General features: G+C 42.9%; 1 protein-coding gene across 1 annotated transcript in view; it reads left to right on the top strand.

Moving 5' to 3' along the window:
* ARHGAP22 (Rho GTPase activating protein 22) overlaps nt 1-19620 on the top strand; it is a 37461-nt gene extending 17841 nt beyond the window's left edge. The window contains exons 2-7 of the mRNA XM_009864920.1: nt 892-1099; nt 5047-5179; nt 9810-9883; nt 11676-11797; nt 14305-15208; nt 19153-19620. Of these exons, the coding sequence (XP_009863222.1) occupies nt 892-1099; nt 5047-5179; nt 9810-9883; nt 11676-11797; nt 14305-15208; nt 19153-19381 (1670 nt within the window). The 3' untranslated portion in view covers nt 19382-19620. The remainder of the gene's footprint in view (nt 1-891; nt 1100-5046; nt 5180-9809; nt 9884-11675; nt 11798-14304; nt 15209-19152) is intronic.
* Nucleotides 19621-23749: the final 4129 nt, after the last annotated feature.

Raw genomic sequence — 23749 nt, 5'->3', positions numbered from 1 at the left:
TGACAAGATGTTTCCCATGAAGGACAGTGAATGTTGGTTAGGAAACTTCCTGCCAGGGGTTATCAGCCTCCCATGAATATGGCCCTAAAATAAAAATGGAACATGGGGTTATTAGCAGGAAGCTAAGCAGAGCCTTAAGAAATGACCAAATACCCTGTCCTGATAAAAGCACATGCATACATCCATTAAACACTGCTTCTGGCTATTGATTAACACAGTGCAACTCAAATATCACATGCTGCTTATTTTAAAGGCCTGCAGGATTAACTGAGTGATGAATGCATGTTCTAAAGCTCCTTGATGTCAGTGGAAATCTTTCTTTTCTTTGAAAGCTCTTTTAATAAAATTTACTATCTGCTATGGTCTGATCTCCTCTGAAACTGAGTAAAATCTGAGATTTGCTTGCTGAATTCTTATTACCAAAGTGAGATTAATGTGGATGCTATCCTCCCTGAGTCTACCACAACATGTAGGGTGCTAAAATTACCGTATCAGAACACGACTCAGCAGCTGTCTTTTTAGATGTCCTTTTACTCTCCCAGTGTCAGGGATTGAGCTAAGACCTTTGACTCTTACAGCCTAAGCCCCTTCTGTGTTGTCAAAAAGATCTGCTGCTAGTAGTGGCATTCAGCAGCTGGTATTGGCTAGAAACTCCAGTTTCCCCAAAGAGAGATAGTGCTTTGTACTTGGTGATATATGTCTACAGTAGATCCAACTTCAGAATGACCTAGGTCAGTCTGGTGTTAGATCATCTGCTGCTTCTAATACTCTTTGAGATGCAAGAAATACAGCATACACATTTAATAGGACAGTTTCCCTCATTATATGCCCTGATAACTCAAGAAGAGTCTAAGCTGGCACCCAGATGTGTCTCTTGCTCTCTGTTGGCAGGGATCTTTGGGCAGCGACTGGAGGACACTGTACAATATGAGAGGAAGTATGGCCAGCGCTTGGCCCCGCTGCTGGTGGAGCAGTGTGTGGATTTTATTCGGGAGCGAGGTCTTACAGAGGAGGGGCTCTTTCGGATGCCTGGGCAAGCCAACCTTGTCAAAGATCTGCAGGATTCCTTTGACTGTGGAGAGAAGCCACTTTTTGACAGGTGAGTTAACATCACCAAATTCAGGCTGGTTTATCTGTGGCATGTAAAATCTGGCAGGAGTGGCTTTGCAGTGACTAGCCTAGTTTACATGTTCTTTCCACACCATTGCTGTTTTCATTTAAAGTGCTGTGGGGGGTTTCTCCTGCATGGCATTGGATGCTGAGGCCTTCATTCAGCTATGTGCTTGAGAAGAGAGACAAACTGAGCCCATTAATCTAGATGGGTTTACTCCAGTGTTTCAGCTTAAGCCTATGTCGAACAAAATGCATTGCTAGATTTGGGTGTGGCGTGGTGGGATCTCACCATAGAAACAGATGTGACAGAGGTGAACTACATGTTTTACTTCCTTCAGATATTGCATTCTCCCTTGCTGCAACCATAGCAGATCTGCCCAGGGGCAGTGTCTCTTCCCCTTCTTTTGTCACAAGATTTCAGAATAGTCACCACAGGCTCACGCATCTTCCCTGGCCATCATGTGCGTAAAGTGTAGAACTGATCGGCATGTCATAACAAAGCACTTTATGACCCCAAAAGAATTCTTGACTAAAATGATGAGATGGAACATTTATTTCAAAACTGAATATATCTTTTGATCTTCAACAAAATGTGAGTCAAATGTTTCTGAAATAACAATGGCAATTTTGTATTTTTGTTCCCAGTATAAAAATTTTTATGTAATTGCTCCTTCCCTGGTACAAAGACTCACTAGCTGCATCTTTGTCCTGCTGACCATACCAATGTCAGGGAGCACCAAGGGCCAGCTGCTCTGCAATTCAAGGTGAGCCAGGAGACAAGTGTGGTAGCAAGGCTGGCAGAGGCAGTGACACAGTCCAGTGATCACCAGGCAAGTTCATGGTGACAAGGTCCAAAATCAGGCTAGGTAATCCATCCCTGAGTCAGGGTCCTGGTCCAGATCAACAGAGTCTGTAGCCAGGCACAGGCATGGCTATGAGACAGTGCAAGTTGTAGCTCAGACAGAGGATAAACAACAGAGACTCAGCTTAATATTGGCTCCCACGAGAAGAGTGTCAGCCCTGGATGAGAGCACCCGTCCAAGGTCATCCAGGGAAGGGGGTAGCTCTCAGCTGCACTGGCCCTGAGCCCAGGCAGTCAAATCATCAAAAGGGTGGATGCTCTCGGGGCCCTTGCAGCCAAATCCTGTCCATACCCTGTAATTAACATTTCCTTCCCTGTCCTATGTGTACATACTACCCAGAGTGAAAGTTGACATTGTGCTACCCTAAACAGTGCTTTGAGAAATGGGCTTTGACCCTAACAGGGACCTTGAACTCCTTGGATCCAAGGCCATTGTGAGGATCTGGCCTGATCGCTGTCAGGGGTCCGGAAGTGGGATCGGATCTGGGATCTTGACTTGGAGACGGGGCTCCAGGTTTCTTGCTGGAGCTCACTAGCATCGCTTTCCCAGGTGATGCAGACAGCATCTGGTATATTGCCAGTACAGTAACCTGGGCAATCGCTTCCCCTGGCCCTGCAGCCAGTCTCGACCCTGCCAATAGCATCCCTGCCTACTGCATGGGCAGCCCAGTGTTTGGTCTCATCCTGGGAAGAATACCCTTAGAGTTTATTTGGAACATTCTTCTAATTCTTCCCTCCCGTCAGTGTCCTAGGCCACCCACCCTCCTTTCTTTGATTCTTAACCACAGTCAGTATTTGCTCCCTAAATGGAAGTGCTAAAGTTTGCAACTGTCAAATTGTCTCAGTTCGTCTTTTTCTTAAACAAAATCTTGGTATTTTTAACTGAATGTCTGGGTGTCCTAGTTCAGAGTTAGAGTTATCTTAATTCATGTGGAAATGAATGAAATTATTTTGGAATATGCTCATATTCTGGATCAGGAGTATCTACAGAAGGAATTAATTAGGAATGATGGTTTCACTTTCATGTTTTACTTTGGTCTAATCTATACTAATTTCATTGTCATGAAATTAAGCCAAGCCTCCCTCCAGCATTTTAAAGCAAGAAAATACCTTTATTTCCATAGGCATTTTTACTGGCAAATTGATCAGTGCCAAGTCTCACCTTTAACAGAGGCGGTAAATATCTCCATGAAGGAATGCGTGCCTTTTGAGTAGTTGGTTTAAAATGTGATAACTGAAGGTTCAGTACAGAATTAAAAGAGGCAAATCTTAGAAGTACATGGGTAATGTGACAGTAGAGGGTCCCTTGTCATTGCTTTTTGCTCTCTCTACCATGCTCACTGTGACTGTTAGGCCCATCTCTCTTGTCTTTGATATGTGTGGTCACAGATAGAAACAAGGGAGAAGCAGTTCCATCCTGGCTAAGTGAAATGCTTCTTCTCTTAGCAAGCATAGGATGCCTCAGCAGCAGCAGCAACAGCAAATATTTTCTGCACATGTGAAATCCATATGCTTGTTTCAAAATCAAGTGCAGTGGAAGGAGTATGCAGTCAGTGCTTTTAGATGTCTTTGTACTGGCAGTGACCTTCCAAATGCTAGAGCCTGCCTGCCCTGTGATGGATTGGATCTCTGTGATGACTGATAATTAAAACATTTTTTTTCAAGAAGGCTTGATTTTCCAATTTGATTTTAAGTGCATATATAGGCCAGGTATTGCTGTTTTGCAAAAACCTACAGCAGCCTGCTCGTCCTGTACTTCCATGCCCCTGAAAATTTGGCTGGGTTTCATATGACCTTGTGGATGAAACAATAACTGCAGCCAGTGGACCTGAATGTGTAGTCTAGGCTCTGCTTCTGAGTGATAATCGTATCTACCATCCATGCCTGAAACTCCATACTCTCCAAAGAGAGAAAAAAAGGTGCTGACCTAATTTGTAAAGCATTTATAATCAACTAAAGGAAACCACAATGTGAAACTGTGGTATTCACAAATATGGTGGAGCTGTAATAGAGCAGCATTCTCAGGATCAGTAGCAAGGGGTAGTTGCTGGCAGCTTCCTATTGTAGTTTTTCCTGGTTTTTTTTTTTTTTGCTGTGTGTTTCAAAAATGCCTAAAAGCATTCTAAACAGAAGAAATTCAGCCTTCAGGTAGAGGTGAGGATTTGGAGCTCTGTTGCACCATGGTAATGATGTGTTCTTCTCAGAGTTCTTTAAAGACTATCCAGGGGAATGATGGGTCGCGGGGAGCTAGTCATAGACCCTGTTTAGACTTACAGTGGTTGAGAACGTTTAGGAGATAATCTGCAACGATAAATAAAATTGTACAGTAGGAGACTTAGAATGAGGGATATGTATAGGTAGGACATGGAAAGGGAAGAACAGGCTCATCTTCATCATGGATTCTGACACCTCAACCCCAACTTAAAGCAAAGGAGAGAGAAGAGGAAAAACAGGTTCCTAGAGCTGGAGAGAAAAGAAAAGCTGATATCCCAGCATAACAAATGGGCTAGGAAATGTCAGATATGCCAGCCTGGGAGAGGAGATGTGACTCACAAGCTGGGCAGCCATGTCAAATGGCAATAGTAGGCCTGGAGCAAATACATCTTCACCCTTTTTTTTCCAAATGATTGACTAAGGACACTTGGGATCCTTGCCCATCGAACACTGGTGGGTGGTGGCTGGAGAGAGAGTACCAGGCAGAGAGCAATCAGTAAGAGGATCAGAGGTTATGTTTGTTTGTATGAGGATGCAGAGCCCTATTGTCAGTGCTATGTGACCACTGTGCACTTGCCTGGGCCGTATTGCTCACGTTCCTGACCCATGCTATCACGGGCACATCCTTTCCACTGCCTGTATTGCTCAAGGTGCATTTATATCTTGACAAAGTGGGAGGCTTGCCTTGTTCCCAGGTGGACCCTCCTACCTAGTACAAACGTGTGGCAGAACAGCTTCCTTCCATGTGCCTACTTTGCCTCTGTCTGTAAGAGGGACCTTGATGCACCCGCAACAAAAGGCACTGAGCTTTGGAGTAGTGTGGGTTTCTAAATTTCCTTCCCTCTTCTCTATTGCAGCAACACAGATGTTCACACTGTGGCGTCCCTCCTGAAGCTTTATCTTCGAGAGCTGCCAGAGCCTGTCATCCCCTTTGCCAAATATGAAGACTTTCTTTCTTGTGGACAGCTACTCTCAAAAGATGAGGGAGAGGTCAGTGATCCTTCTAATCTGCCACCTTCTACCTCAAATGTTGCTCCCAAGACTCAGTGTAGTAGTAAAACTTTCTTCTCATCACTCTTTAGTCCTGATTTAAATCAGTGAAGTTCCTGGGAACCTTCCCCTGATTTTTCCTGAAGCCATGAATTGGGCATTAATATCACAGACGGCTGCTTGGAGCAGGAGCTTGTAGCTTGTAGCCTTGTGCTTCTTTCTTCTGAACAAAGCTGTTTTGTAGCATAATCAGCAACAGATGCAAGGTAGGAGATCTAGGTTCCTTTCCCAGCGCTGATGCTGACTTACTAGCAAGCTGCACGAAATCAACTTTTTCTGTGTTTTTCTGTTTTTTTCAGTTTCATGTATCAGAACAACATGTTCTGCTTCCCAAAGATTTTGGTGGATGAGATGCTGATCAGTGCAATGGTCTTTGTATTTCTTAGAGAAAAGGCACTACAAAAGGGCAGACTATGATATTATCCCAAAATGGTGGAAATAATGCTATGAATAATTAGCCAGAACCTTCTCGAGATGTTCTTCTCTGGTTTCCAGGCAAGCAAAAGGGCTGATAAAAAAACTCCAAGTCTGTGGCAATTATGGAAATTTTGATTCACTGCTTGGGAGGAGCAGGATAATTTACAATGTGATTGATTGCTCTGTTTCATCCATATTGTTTCTCTTGTAGTGGTGCTAGAGCTCTTTGCTGACTACAAAGGCACGTTGAGTCTGGTCTAATGCGTGTGGAATTGTGCCCCCTTCTAAAACAGAGGTTTAAAGAAGCTGTAAGGGTTGTTAGTATTGTCAGCTAAAGAAACAAAGGCCTGAGGACTTGTAAGTGTTAGTCCACAGTTCTGTCTCTTTTCTGTGTGTGGCCTCAAGAGCGTGTTCACATCTTTGTCTTTGGTGGGGATTGAAAAAAACCGTTCCTTAGTGACAGCCTGGAGTTCACCTTCAGTTCAAGTGCGAGAAGGCTCTGCAGAGATTCAGTCCTTCGTGATGCCTGTAGGAAGATGCTTGTTTGCATGCATCAAATGTAGCATATCTGCTAACGTTAGTTTTGTATTCACATGCTGTATCCTCCAGCTGATTCCAAGAAAGCAAATTTCTGTGCATGACACAGCATGTTATCACACATGAATATGCATTTGCATCCTGGACACAGCCACATCAGTGTGTCAGTGCAGTAGAGTTGTCTTTTAATTGGTATGGGTATGTATCTACCAGCCCCAAAACTTGCTCATTTTCTGCCTTATCCTCCTCAGTCAGCTCGGGCATCTCTGCAGAGTGCTACGTTGCAGACAGCCCGACAGTTGGTTTCACAAGAAACAGCAGGATTTCTAAGGCAGTGGAGCTGGTTTCATTTTGGTCGTAAGATGTGCAGACTGCGAAGTTTTGGATCCATTAAGCACTATTGCACAAGAGTAGAGACACTGCCAAGTTGGGCAAACATAATTGTGTATCACTGCTCTCAGCTTATTAACTGTGTAGTTTGCCTGATTTTGCCTGCACAGGCTGCAGCAGTTTGGGCAGCAACATCTGTGTTGGTTTTGTGGGAGCAAGGCCAGTCTCAAATGACTTGTAGTGCAGCACTCTTGTTGGATTAGAAAGGCGATGAGGAGCACTAGATAGCCAAAACGAGAGCTTACAAAATACGGTACTGCTGATAGCACAGAGTTGTTTTGTTAAGCTGCTGTTGTAAATATAAACATTTTTTTGGTCAGGAAAATCTGGAACCTCAACAAGGGCTGTTTGCTTTTTCAGAAAGCAAGGTGGAGCGCACACACCAAGGGTGGAGAGGCTGTACGTGCACAGAAGCACGTGGAACAGAACGTAGCACAAAGTCATACCCAGCCTGTAGGGCTTGACTTGTCTCCCACATGGAAAATCTCCCTGCTCAAAAAGAGAAACCATATTTTTTTAGCACAAAATGATAGGCAGAGAATTTAAAAATTAAATATTTTGTTTTGGAAAACTATTTGGGAACAAAATATGATCTATTGGTTTGATCTGAAGTACTATTTTGTTTTTATTTTTAATTTGGAAGTTTTGAATGAGATTTTTGGACTCAAAATATAATTTTCTTTAGTTTTGTCCACCCACTCCTCCTCCTTAATAAAACCAGAATTACTTAATCACCATTCAGATAAAATTGTTGGCACTTCATGCTGCTACACTGTGACCATAGATAGGAATTATAATGTTAGCATGGTCTAATCTCCATCTGCAGCAAAAAATGCACCAGCGCTGCCCTAAGCTTTCCATTTTTCATTCAGATTGTTGTTCGTCTTCATTCTATATCCAGCTAATCTCACGTTGGAAAGCAAGCCGAAATGAAAAAGAGACCTTGGGCTGTGCTGAGGCCTCCAGGTGTCTCAGCAGGACTGCTGGGTTAAACGAGATTTGATTTTGATCCCAGCTGATTGGGAGGAGGGATTGAAAATTAAAAACAATTTTAGAGTAAGAATGAATGAAAGATCTTCAATTATCTAAAAAACTCATCTGGATCTGAGCTGGCCTGACACAGTACTACTTCAGCCTTCACTGCTGCCTGAACTGGAGAGATGCACACTGCAGTTCAGCGGGCTAAGCTTTGAGATTTTAAAGAGAGGCCTGAATTTGGGTGAACATCTGAAGTGTTGCTAGTTTTCCAGGCCAACTAGAAGCTCCTAACTGGTGCTGATTTGTTGCACACATTGCGACATCCTTGGTTTTGTGATTGCTTCTTGGAAAGCATACATCTGGTAAATTAGACCTCTAGCATTTTCAAGGAGGTAAAAGTAATTACTGCGAAATACAGCGATGAATGACAGTGCAGTTGCCTCTGTCGCTTGCTAGGCTGCGGCTCTAAGCACGATCCACACTATTTGTTAAGAACACAAACGTTGCGAGCTTGCATTTTCCTTTACACTTACACTGTGGGGTTACTAGGCTCAGCCTTCTGCCATCTGTTGGTCAGGTTGGAGCGTGCAAATCTGTTGCAAAGCTGATAAATATTCCAGCAGGAGAGACAACTTTTTTTCTAACCTGGCAAGTTTTTTTGACGAAGATGAAGATACTCTGTGTGTAATACCACGTTTGTGATTCCTCATGACAGAGCATGGATGCTAAATTTTTAGAACATATTTTTCTTTCAGACAGTATCTTGCATCTTTAGGTCACGTTCACAACTTCCTGCAGTTTCTCTTCCAATCCCCCCTCTTGTATCCAGTGGAGCTGTTGGTATTTTAATAGACTGCTTGCAGTACAGTGCCAAATACCATCCTGATTGCTGTATTTGAAATAAATTGTGTGACAGAGCAAAATTCAAGATGGAGCTCGGTCTATTAGTTCACCTATTTCTAGATCTAAATCCTTACTTGAAAGCTGCACTACCTGAACAACTGAGCTTAACCTGCACATCAGTAGCTGCTGTTCTTGATTCAGAAGTTTTCAAAAGTTTAAAAGGAAGATTGAGATTTTCAAAAGTGACTAGTCTTTTATTGGTGTCTCTGTTGTTGTCACTTAAACCAGCATGATTTTTAAGCTGAGGAATTAAAAAGGACTTACTGCTTTTAAGAATTCTTTTTTTAAGTTTCAGGTTTTTGTTAGAGGATCTTTATTTTTTTTTGTGCTGGGACATACAAATAAAAGGGTGTCTATACATTCAAGATGTTAGGAATGGAGGCAGGAATACAGACTGCTCTCTGTATCTTTCTGACTTGTCCGGACTAGAGAAAGCAGGAAGATCCTGCATGAGGCTCACCGACAGAATTCCCTCCCTAACAGTCCTTGAACAAAGTTTGAAACTAATGTCTAAGTGCACTTCTTTGGCTTGAAACCAGCTACTTCTGGAATTTCTCCATCGTTAGCAGCCCTCCATTATTAATTAGCAGCTATCACTCTTCCCAAATATGCCTGGATATCTATTTTCCCACAAAAGGTTTAGCTGTGTCTCAAAAAATAGGCAAATGTCAAGGGCAACTGCAGCATTAACAGGAACAAGCAAATGGTTGGGACTCTTGAAGGAAAATAGCCTTCTGATTCAGAGGTTTTAATTAGACGCTTTAAGTAGCTCCAGGGTTTTATGTCATTCCTCCAGCAAATATGTCATCTTACGTTTTAATATAAAGATAGAAATTTTAGGAGCAAGTATGTCACAGCTCAGAAAGACTGACTGCAAATGGAAGTAATTAGAAGGGAGGCAGTTGAATTGGAATGTCATTTACCTTTTCTTAAGAAAAAACTCTCCTCTGCAAAGTTGAGTATTACTGCAGTGTATTTACACTACACTCAGTGTCGCCAAGTTTCAAACAGGCCAGGTGCTGAAAAGGCACATTTGCAGGTACATTTATTCCACTGCCAGTGGGCAGACTAGTAGACCTCATCAACTGAAGGCTTCTGCATCAACTATTAGAGTTGAAAGGAAGATTTCCACTGATTTTGAGAACTGCATCAAGTTCTGGACACTGAGTTCTGATAAGGCACGACATGGTGGATGACACGTGTTTTAAATCAAAGCCTCCTTATGTTGTCATCTGTTGCTCATGGTTTTGAGTTTGGAAGGAGGGCTTAGTAGTACTGAAGGAAAGTCACATCTGCTTTGCATCATTTATATTGATAGCTCTCCTTTTTTTTCCCTGTCCCTCAGGGTACCCAGGAACTGGTTAAACAGGTGAAGAATTTGCCCCAAGCCAACTACAACCTCCTCAAATACATATGCAAGTAAGTGAAAATAAATAACACTTGGAAAAGTCACTAAGTTTTGTGAGGCTTAGCCTTACATGCATGAATATTCAAACATCACTTACATGTAAATGATTGCTCCTATAAAACACATGGAGGTGAATGTGCAGCCTGCCGGGAGGAAGCAAAGCAAATTGCTGTCACCCACAACAGGCAGGAATGATACCAATGTATTATATTATTTACTTCAGAAACACAATGAGACCAGTAAAGAAAGGCAATTTTTCCAGGAAGTGCACACTTGGAAAATTTATGACAGAAGCCGAGTAGCAGATGCAGCCAGAATAGCCAGTCAGGTCTCAGCTCTGCTTTGGAAGTGGGGTTGGGAGCGGCTTCCTCTTGGAGTACCGGGGACCCCACAGCTTTGTCTCCCATCATCTCTCTGTTGAGTTCCCCAGTTCTAGCGAAGTGGGCTGGAATGTGCTTTGGGAGCTGGAACTGTTTGTTATCCTAGATACAACGTAGTGAACTTTAAGCTGTGTTCTAGTCTCCGTGGTAGTTAGCTCCTTTATGACCAGTGGGATTTGCACATCTGGAGCAGGCAGTAGACACAAACACTGACATGAAGCCCATGACTTATCCAAGAGATGTCACACCCTTTGCAACTGTACAGACAGAGAGCAATTCTCAAATGTATTTTTTGAATCCTTCAGAAAATTTATTTTGCCTCACTATGTGCTTCTGTAGCCATTTTTTTTTAAATATCTGAGCACCTCAAAACATGAATGGCTGAGACAGAGGAATACAATTATACCTATTTCTAAGTGAACAATCGAGGAAAGAAAAGGCAAGTGGAATTTGCTTCTGACTTAGTGAAGAAAAATGAGGATTCTTGGGTCTCAGTACAGTGTCCACCACAGGGCAAAGCTACAGAAAAAAAAATGGGAGTGCCTGGAAAAGACATGTTGCAAGTAGAAGCATTCAAAAATTTGCTAAGTAGCACAGAATGGCAAGGAAACTTTTTCCCTGCCAAAACCCATCCCATCATCCAAAAATTAACAACAGTTTAGGAAATGGAGTACAGACAGAGTAAGGCCATTCACTTTTGAAGCCACAGAGTCCTATTTCCTGCTGTTATAAATCTTCATGTACTATTGTCCTTTTTACAACCTGGCTAATTATGTACAAGCTATTTAGGTGTTTTGTTACAGTCTTTCTCTTACTATAACTCCTCTTGGGATGCTGTTCCAAATTACAAAAATGTTAACTCTTAGAAACTTTCTGCTGTTTTCCAGCTTACACATACAAATAGCCAGACTGGATTTCTTCACATGCTATCTTTGGCTGAATATTCTTTTTCTTGTGTTGATGTTTGCCCACCTGCATTCACAAGAAGCATTTGGGCTACCTCTTTATCAGTATTTTGTTAGATTCATGCCACAAAGATCTTCCCACAGACTGCTAGTTCTAGGACAAGGAGATGAGTGAAATGTGTTTTTACTTCTCTCGTATCTGTAAGTGAAAACTGAAAGAAGTCAGCCTGCATAACTGGAGAATTCCTATAAAAATGTGAAAATCTGTCCTTTCAAACCCAGTAGAAGACTGGATCCCCAGTAGGCTGGTACTTTTGACTGAAACCATCATGTCCTCTCTTGGATCTAGGGTTACTACTGAGTATCTTACCTGCATTAGTCCTTAAAAGCATTTTAAGTATCAAAGTTGCATGAACATAGGACAAAACTGTTCCTGCCCCAGAATGCCTACAGCCCAAGAATGAAAAGTGACTTATTATTCCTCTTGTCCTTTGATTTTTCTGGGGGGGCTTTTCCAGGTTCCTTGATGAAGTTCAGGCTCACTCCAGCATTAACAAGATGAGTGTCCAGAATCTGGCTACAGTGTTTGGACCGAATATATTACGGCCCAAAATGGAAGATCCAGTGACCATGATGGAAGGTAGGTGCTTCTCTTGTGAGATAAGAATGACGCCTGTGTTCTGGAGCTCTAAGTTTGCTGAAAGTTACACATTCGTTGGTAGCTGTATCATTTGCCTGCACAGTCAGCAACAAGTCAAGAAAACCTTTTCATCGGTTCCTGTGAGGGGATGGACTGGCTGGCCTGTTATCCCACTCACCACTGGCCTGGGAATGTCTCTCCTCTCCACCACATGGAGATGCCTCTGCTCTGTTGTAAGTTGCTATGTGAAACTTTTTTTGAACCCACTGCTAAAATGAAAGCTCAGACGTTCATCAGAAGGACCATATTTAAGTATCGAACTGCTATAATTTAGTATCGATGCATTTTGGTGGTTAGACAGCTCCCTGCAAGAGACATCCAGTCTACAATGAAAGAGGTACTGTAGTTTTTGCTGTGCCACAGTGGCTGTAGCTAAGTGTCTTAGAAGCACCATTTTCTAAGCAGGCTGTGTATGGGTCAGAACTCAAAAAATAAGTTGTAGCAGGGTCTTCGCATCAGGTTTGGTGCAAAAGGAATTGATGTATACATCCAGCATTAGGCACAGGTGAAGATGCTGTGCCCAGGATTTCTGAACTCTGCCCTGGCACTACTCCCTAGCTGTAGGGGACAGCTGATGCCGTGTTCTGTGTGGTGGAAATCCTTTACAGAAAACCAGCATTATCACACCTTAGCAGTAGAAGTACCTTCACCTCCGCACAAGTGACTTCCAAAAAGCACTGCAGGTGTGTTCCCCACAGGTGGCAGCTCTGTAGCACAACAGGGCAACCTCAGAGCACGGCCCGACTCGACTATAGCTGTTCAGGGACTAGAAGCCTGCCATAGAGATGTGAGCCATATTATTAGGGCTAGAGATCTTCCCCTCAAAGGAAGGTACAGAAATGTGGGCAGGAGCAGATGCTGGGCTACTCAGAATTACAAAGGAGGGGATGTTGTGTGATGCTGTGACTTCCCCTAGTGGCCAGTGAGCCGGCACTGGCAAGATTCTCACAGCTTTGGCAAACGTGCTTTCTGATTCAGTTGGTGCAGATGACACGTTTGGGTTCAGTTCACCTCAGGCATTTAATTAGGTGGTTCAGCTGATGGCAGAGGTGCTTGTCCTGTGTGTGTGTAGGTGCACAGGTGCCACAGATGCTGTATTCTCGTGGTCTCTCATCATAGAAAAACACCACAGTGACCTGACGTGGGATTCTTTATTACCACAGACCTGAGGTGTAGAAAAATGGAGATCTGGTGACTGGATTTTTAAACTTAGTCGTTATACTCATAAGTAACAGCAATGGCAGTATTTTAGTTTATTGTTAGTTGAGGACAAAAGACTGGTTAAACAAAATAAAGGGAGAAGTGGAGATTCTCAGTAGAATTTTTTTAGCTTCAGGCTAAGATGGATCTGCCAAATCAACTGATACAGAAGCATTCTCCTGCCAGTAATTAACAAACAGCACTTAACTGTGCCTCTCTCCAAACTTAAACCAGGAATAGAAATATCTGAAGGTTGACAGCTAAATTGTTAGGAAAGCCCCTGTCTCCAAAGAGGTTTTTTTTTCCTCTCCCTGCATTCACAGACATGAAATAGAAGTTGTAGGTGAGCTTGATACCTCTTTTTATCAGGCCCAAAGCTTATTATTAAGCTCAGGCTCTATCTTGAACCCCTGAATATGTTAGCTTTACTCTCTATTGCAGAAAATACTTAAAAATAGAATTGGATATTTGGTTTTTTGTAGGTAGTGCTTTATATTAGGTTTGGTAAGTGGTGTTCTCTATTAGTTCGTAATGGCTCTACTTCACTACTGGAAAATAATGACAGCTCATTTCTGCGGATTTAAATCATTGCAAATACTTTCTGTACACTTCTGCAAATGCATGTATCATACAAATGTCATACTTTCTGCAAGTTTCTCTATACACTGAGTGCAGCAGAAGGCCTGAGCTGAATTTTCTCGATCTTCAGTAGATGCTAACTCTGGGCCTGTCAGGAATATGAAACTGGGTGCAATGTAGTTGTGGAAACCTGCTGGTTTTGGAAGCTGGACAGAGAGATGCCTCATCCTGGCACGCATCCCTGCACAGGGCTATGCTGTCTCGCATGGGTGTAAGAACTGAGATTCTTGCTGGCTCTGAATCCCATGCCTTGGTGTGGTACAGGCAGGTTTTCCATCTGTCCTCCCCCTCTGTCATCCTCAAAGGTCCTTAAGCAGACCAATTTCAGAACCGTGGCTAGTGATTTGTACTCTGCCAGTCAGCTGCACTCATGAGCTGGACTGACACCTGCATCCTTCACAGCCCCCACTTCTAGCTAAGGCAACACTTCCCATCCCTGTCCCTTGCCGTCCTGTACAGAAAGGCCCGGAGCAGCAGTTAGCGCAGATCTGTTGCCCTGCCCGCTGGCCTCCCTCACAAGGAGCTCACAGGGCATCTCACAGACAGCGGGTGAGTGTCTGAGGTCTTCCAGATCTCATCAACTGGTCACCTTTGTTTTCTCCCCACAGGGACCTCGCTAGTTCAGCACCTGATGACAGTGCTGATAAGCGAACAGGGGCGAATCTTTGCTGTTCCTCAGGCAGATGTGCCAGGGAGCCAGCTGGAAATCAGACCTGTGCGTCAGCGCAGCACTGTGGAGTGGATCTCTGAGGAGGATGGGGAGGACAGCAGGTCGGAGAACGGTGGTCCCAGCCCTGCTGATCTGCCTTCTAGCAATGCTGTGGCACTAGAGGCCACTCCTGGACTTGCAGCGAAAAACGCTCCTTCAGAGCATGGTGGCAAATTGACTCAGCCTGCCACCAGCCCCAGTAAAAGGGTGCAAACGCTGCCTCCGTGGAAATACTCCTTCCGCCAGCAGGGAGCACGGTCTGTGAGTCCAAAGCTGGGCAGCTCATCCTTAGACATCCCCAACCTCTCCTCCAGTGGGAACTGGTTGATGAATGGACTGTACTCCCTCCGAGGCCACCGCCGGACAGCTTCCGGGGAACGAGTTAAGGACTCATGTTCTTCCCAGAGACTCTCTACTTATGACAATGTCCCTTCCTCCAGCCTCTCCCTTAGCACGCACAGCATGGCCAGCACGACGTGGTCTACGTCATCGTGTGAAATCTCTGTGATGGACTCGGTCAGCAGCTGCCCAGCCTGCCGGGCCAGTGACTCTTCTGCTTTAAGCTCTCTCAAGACCGAGTGGATAACTCAGGGCTCACTGTCTCAGAGCGAGGTCAAGACAGCAGATCTGGAGAACAGCATTGACAGGTTTGAAGCATGCAGCAGCAGCAGCAGTGAACACAGCAACCCAGCTGCAGCTTCCAGAGACTCCGTCAAATGCTCCAGGGCCTTACAGAGCTTGGTGGTGGAGCTAAAGACAGAACTAAGTAAACAGAGGACTGAGTATGAAACTAGTATCAAAAGGTAATGTCATCTGCAGGGGGGACAAGCAAGCTGTCTGCCCTGTTGGAACACGGGTGTGGGCTGCCAAGTGTGTCAGGTTCTCAGACTCGGAGTTTAGCTTTGGGAGAGAGCAGATTTGGCTCTGCTCTTTTCTCACTGCTCTCTGAATACAACTTTTTTTCTCTCTGATTTTCTCAGAGAGGATAAAAAAATGGGTTTTCTGTCACACAGGGAATTGCAATATTTCATTCTATGTTTTCATTGCAAATTGGAACTGCACAGGTAATGCCAAAGTCTGCTCTTTGTCAGTGTCCTGGGAGAAACAGCAAAGCAATTGTCTTGGGGGGAATGGTTGGGACCCAGGGTGTTCAGGCCTTGACAAGGAACTCTGTTGGTTTGTGCAGGTGCAGAGATTTGTACCAAATCAGTCCTGAAATTGAGGTCTTTTTGCTACTTTTCCCATCAGACAAGTATTATTATTCAGGGAATTGATTTTGATTATTCTCTGGGTTTGGTTTTGGTGGGTTTTCTAGTGGTGGACTGCAGCTCAGCTACAACTTTTTCAGCAGTCTTTTTGAGTTGAACTTTTAGGAACCTTGCTTTTGATTCTGAATGTCCTTAGAGTGGTTATTTGCTCATATGGCCATAGCCACTGGCTCAAAGTAGCAGGAAGGTGCTGTTGGCACCCAACTACTTGGACTGTGTAGTTCTTTGCCCACTCTGACGTTTACTTGCATAACTGCAACTGCTAGTACTTTACTTTAGATCTGTGCTCAGAAAAATTCCTTCCAGTTTTCAGGAGATATGTGTGAGGGGCAGGGACTGTAGGAAGTATTTATTTGTTTGTGAGTTTTATTTGTTTGTGTGAGTATATTAGGTTTTATGAGTGCAAGTGCTTAATAGAATGACTTTCAGACAAGTAAAGAGGTCCATGAAATATTGTTGCTTAAAGGAGTTAGGTACAGCCACATGCCAAACTGCACACCATGTCATAATACAGAAGAATTATCACTGGCCTGGGCTTTGGTACTTTGCACTGCAGAAAGGCTATACTCTCATTTCTTGCAAATACTTGAATTCTCAGCTTTTTCTTTGTGTGCTAAGGTATTAATGTTATATGCCTTCAATTATTAAAACTTTGTTAGCATTTACATGCCTCAATTTCCAATGGTACCAAAAGCACATGACTTTTTGTAGGGATTGTATAGCACAGGCTTAGGCTACATTTGTTGCCTGTTTTCTTATTAATTTTCTTATTAATTTCTCAAAAATGTATCTGAACTGTGATCTCTTCCAGTGGGTCAGCTGTTAAGGTAGGGATTTTATTTGCTACCATTGTGCTTTGTCACTTCCTACCGTGGTGGCTTGCCAGTCTCGGCAGCTTCTCTGCCTGTTGCATTGTGCTGCCTTGGTGCGTGAAGCTAGAGAAGAACCAGGCTGTGTAGGTTTCAGTTCCTGCCTGTAGCAGAGTGGGAGAAAAGCTACTTCTTGTGTTCCAGGTAAAAAAACTGATGGAGAACATCACCAGCTGCTAGCATGGTGTGTTGGAAAGAGCCCGTGACTGAGGATTGTAGTTCATGACTTATTTGTAGTTTGTGGGTTTTTTAAAATGGCCTATGGATGCAGAATGGGAGGGCAGCGAGGGTATGCGCCTTCCATTTAACTCTACAGAGCTGCCCTGGCAAGCCCTGTTGCAGGGATATAGAGCAATAAACAGAAAGGAGACCAGGCTGCAGAACTTGGAAATGTGTACCTGCACATTTTTACCTGCTGCCTGGGGGAAGAGATGATGGCCTTCCACCTCTTATCACTAAAACTGCTCCAGTGAGGCCTTCTGCTGTTGACATCAGGGACATCCAGGAAGACCCATTCTTCGTTCCAGCTGTTCAGCAGCTTCAGCTGCTCCAGCTCTAACCAACACCTGCCCTTCCCCTTCAGCTGGACAGGGACAGAGAGCACTGGGGCTGGAGGGGAAGACTATGAATTGGCCAGGTCTCACAGGGCAAAGTAGCCAAGAGGAAAAAGCTTAATGAACCGAGAGTTTCATAAAACGAGGCAAGACGCAATCGTTCTATTTTTTGTATTAAACAGGATGACTCCAGCTGTTCAGGATTACAGCCTGAAGGATCTCACTGTCAAGCCTAAGAATTTCAAGCCAAGTTTTTCAGCTCTTAAAAATTTTGCAATGTTTTTACTACATCTGCAGCAATTTACACGTGCAAAGAGATGTTCCTTTCAAGACTGCATGAAAGTCTGCTCCTGGGAAAGACAGGAGCTAACTAGCAAAGGGAGGCTGCTTAGCAGGAAAACTTTGGGCTGCCTCACTAGCATTATTTTATTGAAGATAATTTAGTCCGCAAAAGTAGTAATTAGTTCATTTACAATTGCCATGTGCTTGTGTGGTTTGCAGAACTCGGTGTGTGTAGCAGGGCATGTTTTAATTAAGGAATATGAGCTTTTTGTTGGCACATACTTAAGTGGAAGGAAAGCAGAGTCAGTACCTGCCTGGGGCGGAGGTAAGGAACACTTGCTGATGGAAAAGCTGTTATTTATCATCATCAACTGCCCATTTTCTCCCTCTTAGTCAGAGGGAGGCAAGTTTTATGGCCTTCCTGTAACCAGTCTGTTCCAGAGCATTTCTCCCTCAAGGTTAGGATAATTATCAGGCATTCTCTGTTGAGTTTCAGTAATTCATGTTTACCACCTGGGACTCTCGGGAAATGAATTATCTCAGAGAAGACTACTATGTTGTGTATGTAGAAATGCAGCATGTACCCTATGTTGTTCAGAACATGGATTGCTAGTCTAGGTTTCTGCAGCTGGCCCCTAAACTTTGTGGAAAAATTTAACTGGTAGCTCAGAGATGTAAGATACAGCAAAAATTAATAAAAGGGAGGTGGAGGGAAAGCATTCAGGCTTCAGAAGAGTACTCTTGTATTACAGAAGACAGCTATCTGGGTGATAAAAGTCTGTGCTTTTTTTGTTTCTTTTTGGTGTAGTCTGTAGCATGCCTTTGTTGAGCGTCATTTACACTGTCTAAAAATAAGCCACCCACAAGAAAACCAGGCACCCCAGATTCGGTTGGGTTTGTGGGGGTTTATTTTGTTTTGGTTTTGTTTAGCATTTTCCTAGGAAAAGCCTTATTTTTAGAATTGCCTTTTCTGAATATTCTAGTAATCAGAAGTTCCTATCTGGATATACTCTATCCTCTGTATTAACAACACTACTGTGTCTTTCTTGCAATTAGAAAACATGATGGAGGAGGATAGCAAGTGATGCACTTTCTGCATTTGTTTCAAGTCAAAAAAAACATGAACCTTATTCTTTGACCTCCTTACAGAAAAGCTGAGAGGCATGCATTAGAGCTTTGTGCACAGATAAATTTAAGTTCTGTTCTTCAGATTCTTTCTCGTGTGAAATGTTGTTTTTTGTAAAATCTTGCACAGTATGAAAAGCTTCTATTCCCTCACTCCAGCATCAGTGACAAACTTTACAGAAAATACCATAAAATGGATGGTGGGGAAGAACTGTAACCTCATTCCTACCTGACCTCCAAGGCTGTTCCTCTGTACTGGATATCCATATAGGGGAACACAGTATCATGATGAAGAAAGAAGTTAAAAGATTATTTTGGAATTACGTATTTGAAATCAGCCTGAGGAGTTAATACATCTCCTCAGACATTCACTCTTGTTGCCCAAAAGTAAGTATTATTTTGTAAGACAAGGGTATTTTCTCAAGATACAAATAGAGGAGGCTCCAGCTTTCAAGGAGTCTCTGTCCTTAAAGTCAACATTAATGAGTCACAATTGGTTCCATCCTTTAAAACTTCCTCTTAGAGCTAAAAATATCATAAGTGGAATAACTTACATTTATTATAGATAGTGGCATTATTTATCCAGCCATTTTAAAAAAAATGCTCTCTCTTTTCTCCCTCCCTCTTCTCTCTCTCCTTTGGTTTTAAGAATTGAAGAAACAAGTGCAGACCTAAGAAAACAAGTGGTTAGGTTAGAAGAAGAACTGGACCAAGAACGAAAGAAGTACACGATGCTGGAGATAAAGTTGAGGAATTCTGAACGTGCACGTGAAGATGCTGAGAAGAGGAACCACCTCCTGCAGAAGGAAATGGAAGAGTTTTTTTCAACATTAGGATGTTTAACTGTTGGGAGTCAAAGTGCTAAAGTGCCCAAGTAGAACAAGCTGATATACAGCATAGAAAGTTCTATTTCAGGCAAAACCAGTGAATATGCACATTTTGTTCTGGTATACTCATGTATCATGAGTAATTCTACAGTGATTGTGCTCTTGGTGACACTTACTCTGTTGTCTTTACATGTGCTGTAGTATTTGGGCCAGCTGGGAAAGACTGTTAAACACAATGCTTGAAAGTTTAGATGTCAGACTGACAAGAAAGAGTGAGAATCCTTTTTATCCACAGATCATTAAGATACTATTCTCCACAGCTCTACTGCTGCCATCTTCAGACTGGCTCAAGGGCAGTGGAAAATCCTGCAGGGTGGGTGGGATGGCCAGAACCACTCGACAGGCTCAGCCTGGAGCTGAGGGTCTCTGAAGTCTGTGCTAGAGAAGACGGCAGCTCCAGTGTGTCACCATGTTCAGTGTGGTTTAGCGTATGGATTTAATAGGATGTTTTTTTCTCTCCATGCCCTACATAAAGTTTGTTCAAATTTCTTGTTCCTTAAAGTGGCATTGTTTTATGAAGATAATGTGAAAACAAAGTCTACAACTGAGCTGAAGATACCAAATTCTTGACAATTCACTAACACTGTCCCTTAACTCACCAAACAGTTCCAGGGTTTCACAAAAATACAACCTACTAAACTGTATGTGATTAATAGTCAGATTGGCCACACAAACTCCACTGAACTTTAAATATGCACATTTTGCCCTATGTATCTGGGTTTTTTTGAGCCAAAAATGGAGAAGTATTAGCTGCAAGAAAAAAAAAAACTCTCATGAGTTGATATGTACTGATCAGACATCAAGGTAAGAGAAGAATGATTCCCATGATGGAAACACATCCAGCTGCCGAGGGGTTTTAATCTATAAAATTTTAATAGCAAACAAAACCTATGGCAAGAGAAATTAGTGCAACTGGCGGCGGGGGGGGAAATCTATCTTTAACCTCCTTGGGACAATTCAGACATAGCTGCCTTGTAACATTTCTCATTACATCGCTTGATGTCTCTTTTTTTTTTCAGGGGCAGGAGTATAGCAAACAACCCAGCAGCCTAAGTTCATTACTTCTACTAAAGAAAAAAAATCATTAGAATGAAGCTGTAATTTCTGGTAACTAGCTGCCAGGGCTGACTTCTCCTTTGAGGGATGTCTTTGGGAAGTTCTGCATAACATTTGCAGCACCCTGAGCCACGCAGAGGCCGTGCACAGAAAATAGTTTCACCAGGTCCAGCCTGAACTCTGCCTGCCAGCCCAGCACTCGCAGCACCGTTCACTCTTTGACAGCTGAGGCAGACTGGGAGTCTTGGAGCAGAAAGATTTTATAAAAGTGCCACAACAACACAAGCTGGCTAAAGGGAAAGTATAGACTGCAGTTGAAGGTGGTTATTTAAGTATTTTCAAAAAAATGACCCCAATCTGTCTTTTCTTACTAGAGAATAATACAACTTATCGTCTGGAAATAACCTTAGAATCAGCTTTCTTATGTACCAGCAGATTGTACACCTTTCAGTATTGCCTTCCTCATCATCATCTCACAGGTATCCAGGTATTTCAATATTCAAACACCTAGAAATTAACTTGTTCCTACCTCAGTGTCTTGCTTCTCTTTCCTATAGAAATGTAAACCATTTAAAGTAAGCAAAAAGAAGCATTTGTAACCTAATCTCTTCTGGCTGAGGCAAAAGCCAAGTGGTGGTAAAGTAAGCCCTGGGGATAGGTATATTTCAAAACCTTTTTTCCTTCTTCCCAGAATAGCCAGCTCCGTTCCGGTGGGAACACTCTGCCACCTGCAGGCAGCAGCAGCCCCCTCAGCCTGTTCATTTCCACTCCCACCTTGTATAATTACTGATAATCCTAAGTGATCCTGCAAGGAATATGATGGCCTGTTCAAAACAGCAGCGTTCAGATGCATAATGTGAGAAGCAACTGTTGTAATGATGATTTTGAGCTGAAACAGCATCGTGAGTTAGGCACTGTTAAGTACCATGTCAGTCATCATAAAATAAACCTTAATATTCAAGAGTGGCCCGACTTGAGTTGCAAGTAATTCTGTGCAATTAGAACATCAGGACTGGTAAAAATAAAGTTTCTACTCAGGCATTCAATCCAAGTAGTAGCAACTAAATTATTTTAATGCTCTCTTTTATTCCTATCCTCAGTACAGGTACATTTCCCTATATCCATCCTGACAGCCAACATTCCCTACCTATTTATAGTGCGTTATCTCCCATGTGTACCAAGTGCAGGCTACTCTCTACTTCTGATGCACTACAACCATAGGAACTGAGCCATGTTGACTGAGAGCCTAAAAAACAAATATGCAAGACAAGCACTAAAGAGGACTGCTGGCTCTCAGTGCAATCAAATGCAGCTGGAATTATAGATATTCTTTAAATATTTAAAGCTAGATAACCACTATGTATAGCAGATCTGGGGAACAAACCCACCTATCCCAAAATCTGTCAGATATGTAGCACTACAAAATCTTAATCTGGCACCCAGGATAAAATTAATTCTCTTTTTCAGTATCACACATGAAACTGTACTCATTCAAACTGGTTCACGGAACTAACCCTTCCTGGTTGTGCTCCAGCAGCATCTATTCCTCTTGCTCATGAGGAAATTTCTGGTCCTTTTAAAGATGATCCACTGGAGCAAATAAAGCCTGCAAGAAGCTGCAAACAGCCTGTTCATGCTAAAACATGCCATGGTAGGATGTTAACTCTAAAGCACAGGACAAGAGTATAATGTTGATTTCCTGTCATGCGCCATTATGCAAGACATGGAAACACACTTGTGATATTGTACACAACCTCATGGAACACTGCATCGTTGTTTGGGGAAGATAATATAATCTTTCCTAGCTTGTAGTCCTGTTTCTATAGCCTTTCCCAACAGTTCATCTGCCAACTTCATGGGTCAGAAAGTATACACATTTTGCAGACCTTTCACTTATTACAGCCTCCATTTTAAAGTGCCAGCTTTCTTAAAAAGTGTTTACAAGATACAGGCTTGTTAATAGTAATAAGGCATTACCAAAGGCTCCTATAATCAGGTAGATATGTGGGGTTTTTTTAACATAGCTTTACCCATGCAATCGTCCCAGCCAGGCACAACATCCTCATCTAGTATTATATAGGCCAAAAAAAAAAAAAAAAAGTGTAAAAAAAAAAACAACACACAACCCCAAGCATATGCTTTTTTAAAAGAAAAATAAATAAATAAATACCCCCAGGCTAAACAGCAGCACTACAGAATAACAGAAGAAAACCTTCTGTAGGTCTCTGGCATTTCTAATATGAAAAGAAAAACTAATAATGATATAATGCAATTATCTACATTCACCAGCAAATGCCATGCAAGCCAGCAGCACTAATGGAGTGTTTTGGTTCTGAGCCTAAGTCCCCCATAGACATCTCCCTGGTGGAGCTAAGACTGTCACAGGCCTTGCTCTGTACTAATACATTACTTGGAATCAGCTGCACTTTATGCTAATGTATGCAAATTAAAAAAAAAAAAACCCCACAACACGCATTTCTGAGCCTCAGTGCATTCCTAGAAGTGCACCTCACAAGCAGCTGGTCCAGAGAAACAAAGCTGGCTGTACTGTACTGCCAGTGGTCCCCTTGCAAACGTGCACAACAACAAGGTAAGAGCAGGCGGACAAACACAACACAAGGGCATCTTGACTCTGCATTTAAAGAACTGCTGAGACCCTGCTGGAAATGAAGGCAATGAAATACATTACATTAAGATTTAGTCCCACAGCAGAAGTGCCAGTGGAGGAAGCGGTCCCAGCCCTCAAAGTGAGCTCTCCAATAAGAGCTCTTCAGATGTCAGGTCCTTCAGGTTTCTCCGAGACTAGTTTTAAGGACTTTCCAGAGGGCACAGGGCTGGGGCCCTCCTTTCCTACACCGGACAGCCCATGGCTCACCTCTTTCTGCAACGCAGGGGCTCAGCAGCTCTTTCCAGTAAAGAACGTGGGTCAAGCTGGCAGCAAGGAAGTAAGACTATTTCCAGCGGTCACAAAATCATGTGGTATCAATGGTCTGGGGCACATCCAAGGCCCGTGGGAACGAAGAAATGCATCACTGTGCCCACAGGTGAGGTCACACACAAGACGGGAGTTTAAGTACCATTAAAAACAGATGAATTCTCAGGAAGGACTGGTGCTAGTAAGACTCCACCTGCAGCCTTATTATGAAAGCCATATGAAATCCACTGCAGCCTAGCAATGAAGAAACACTAAATGCATAGTGATCAAACTTTTTTTTTCTTTTTTATTTAAAATATCATTATAACCAATTGACATACTAGATAACAATGTATACATTCCAGTGGTGCACATGTAATAATGACCTA

The sequence above is a fragment of the Apaloderma vittatum genome, unplaced genomic scaffold (assembly GCF_000703405.1).
Source record: "Apaloderma vittatum isolate BGI_N311 unplaced genomic scaffold, ASM70340v1 scaffold9412, whole genome shotgun sequence".
Classification (NCBI taxonomy): domain Eukaryota; kingdom Metazoa; phylum Chordata; class Aves; order Trogoniformes; family Trogonidae; genus Apaloderma; species Apaloderma vittatum.
Note: the sequence above shows the minus strand (reverse complement) of the source record. Positions and strands in the feature narration are given on the sequence as shown.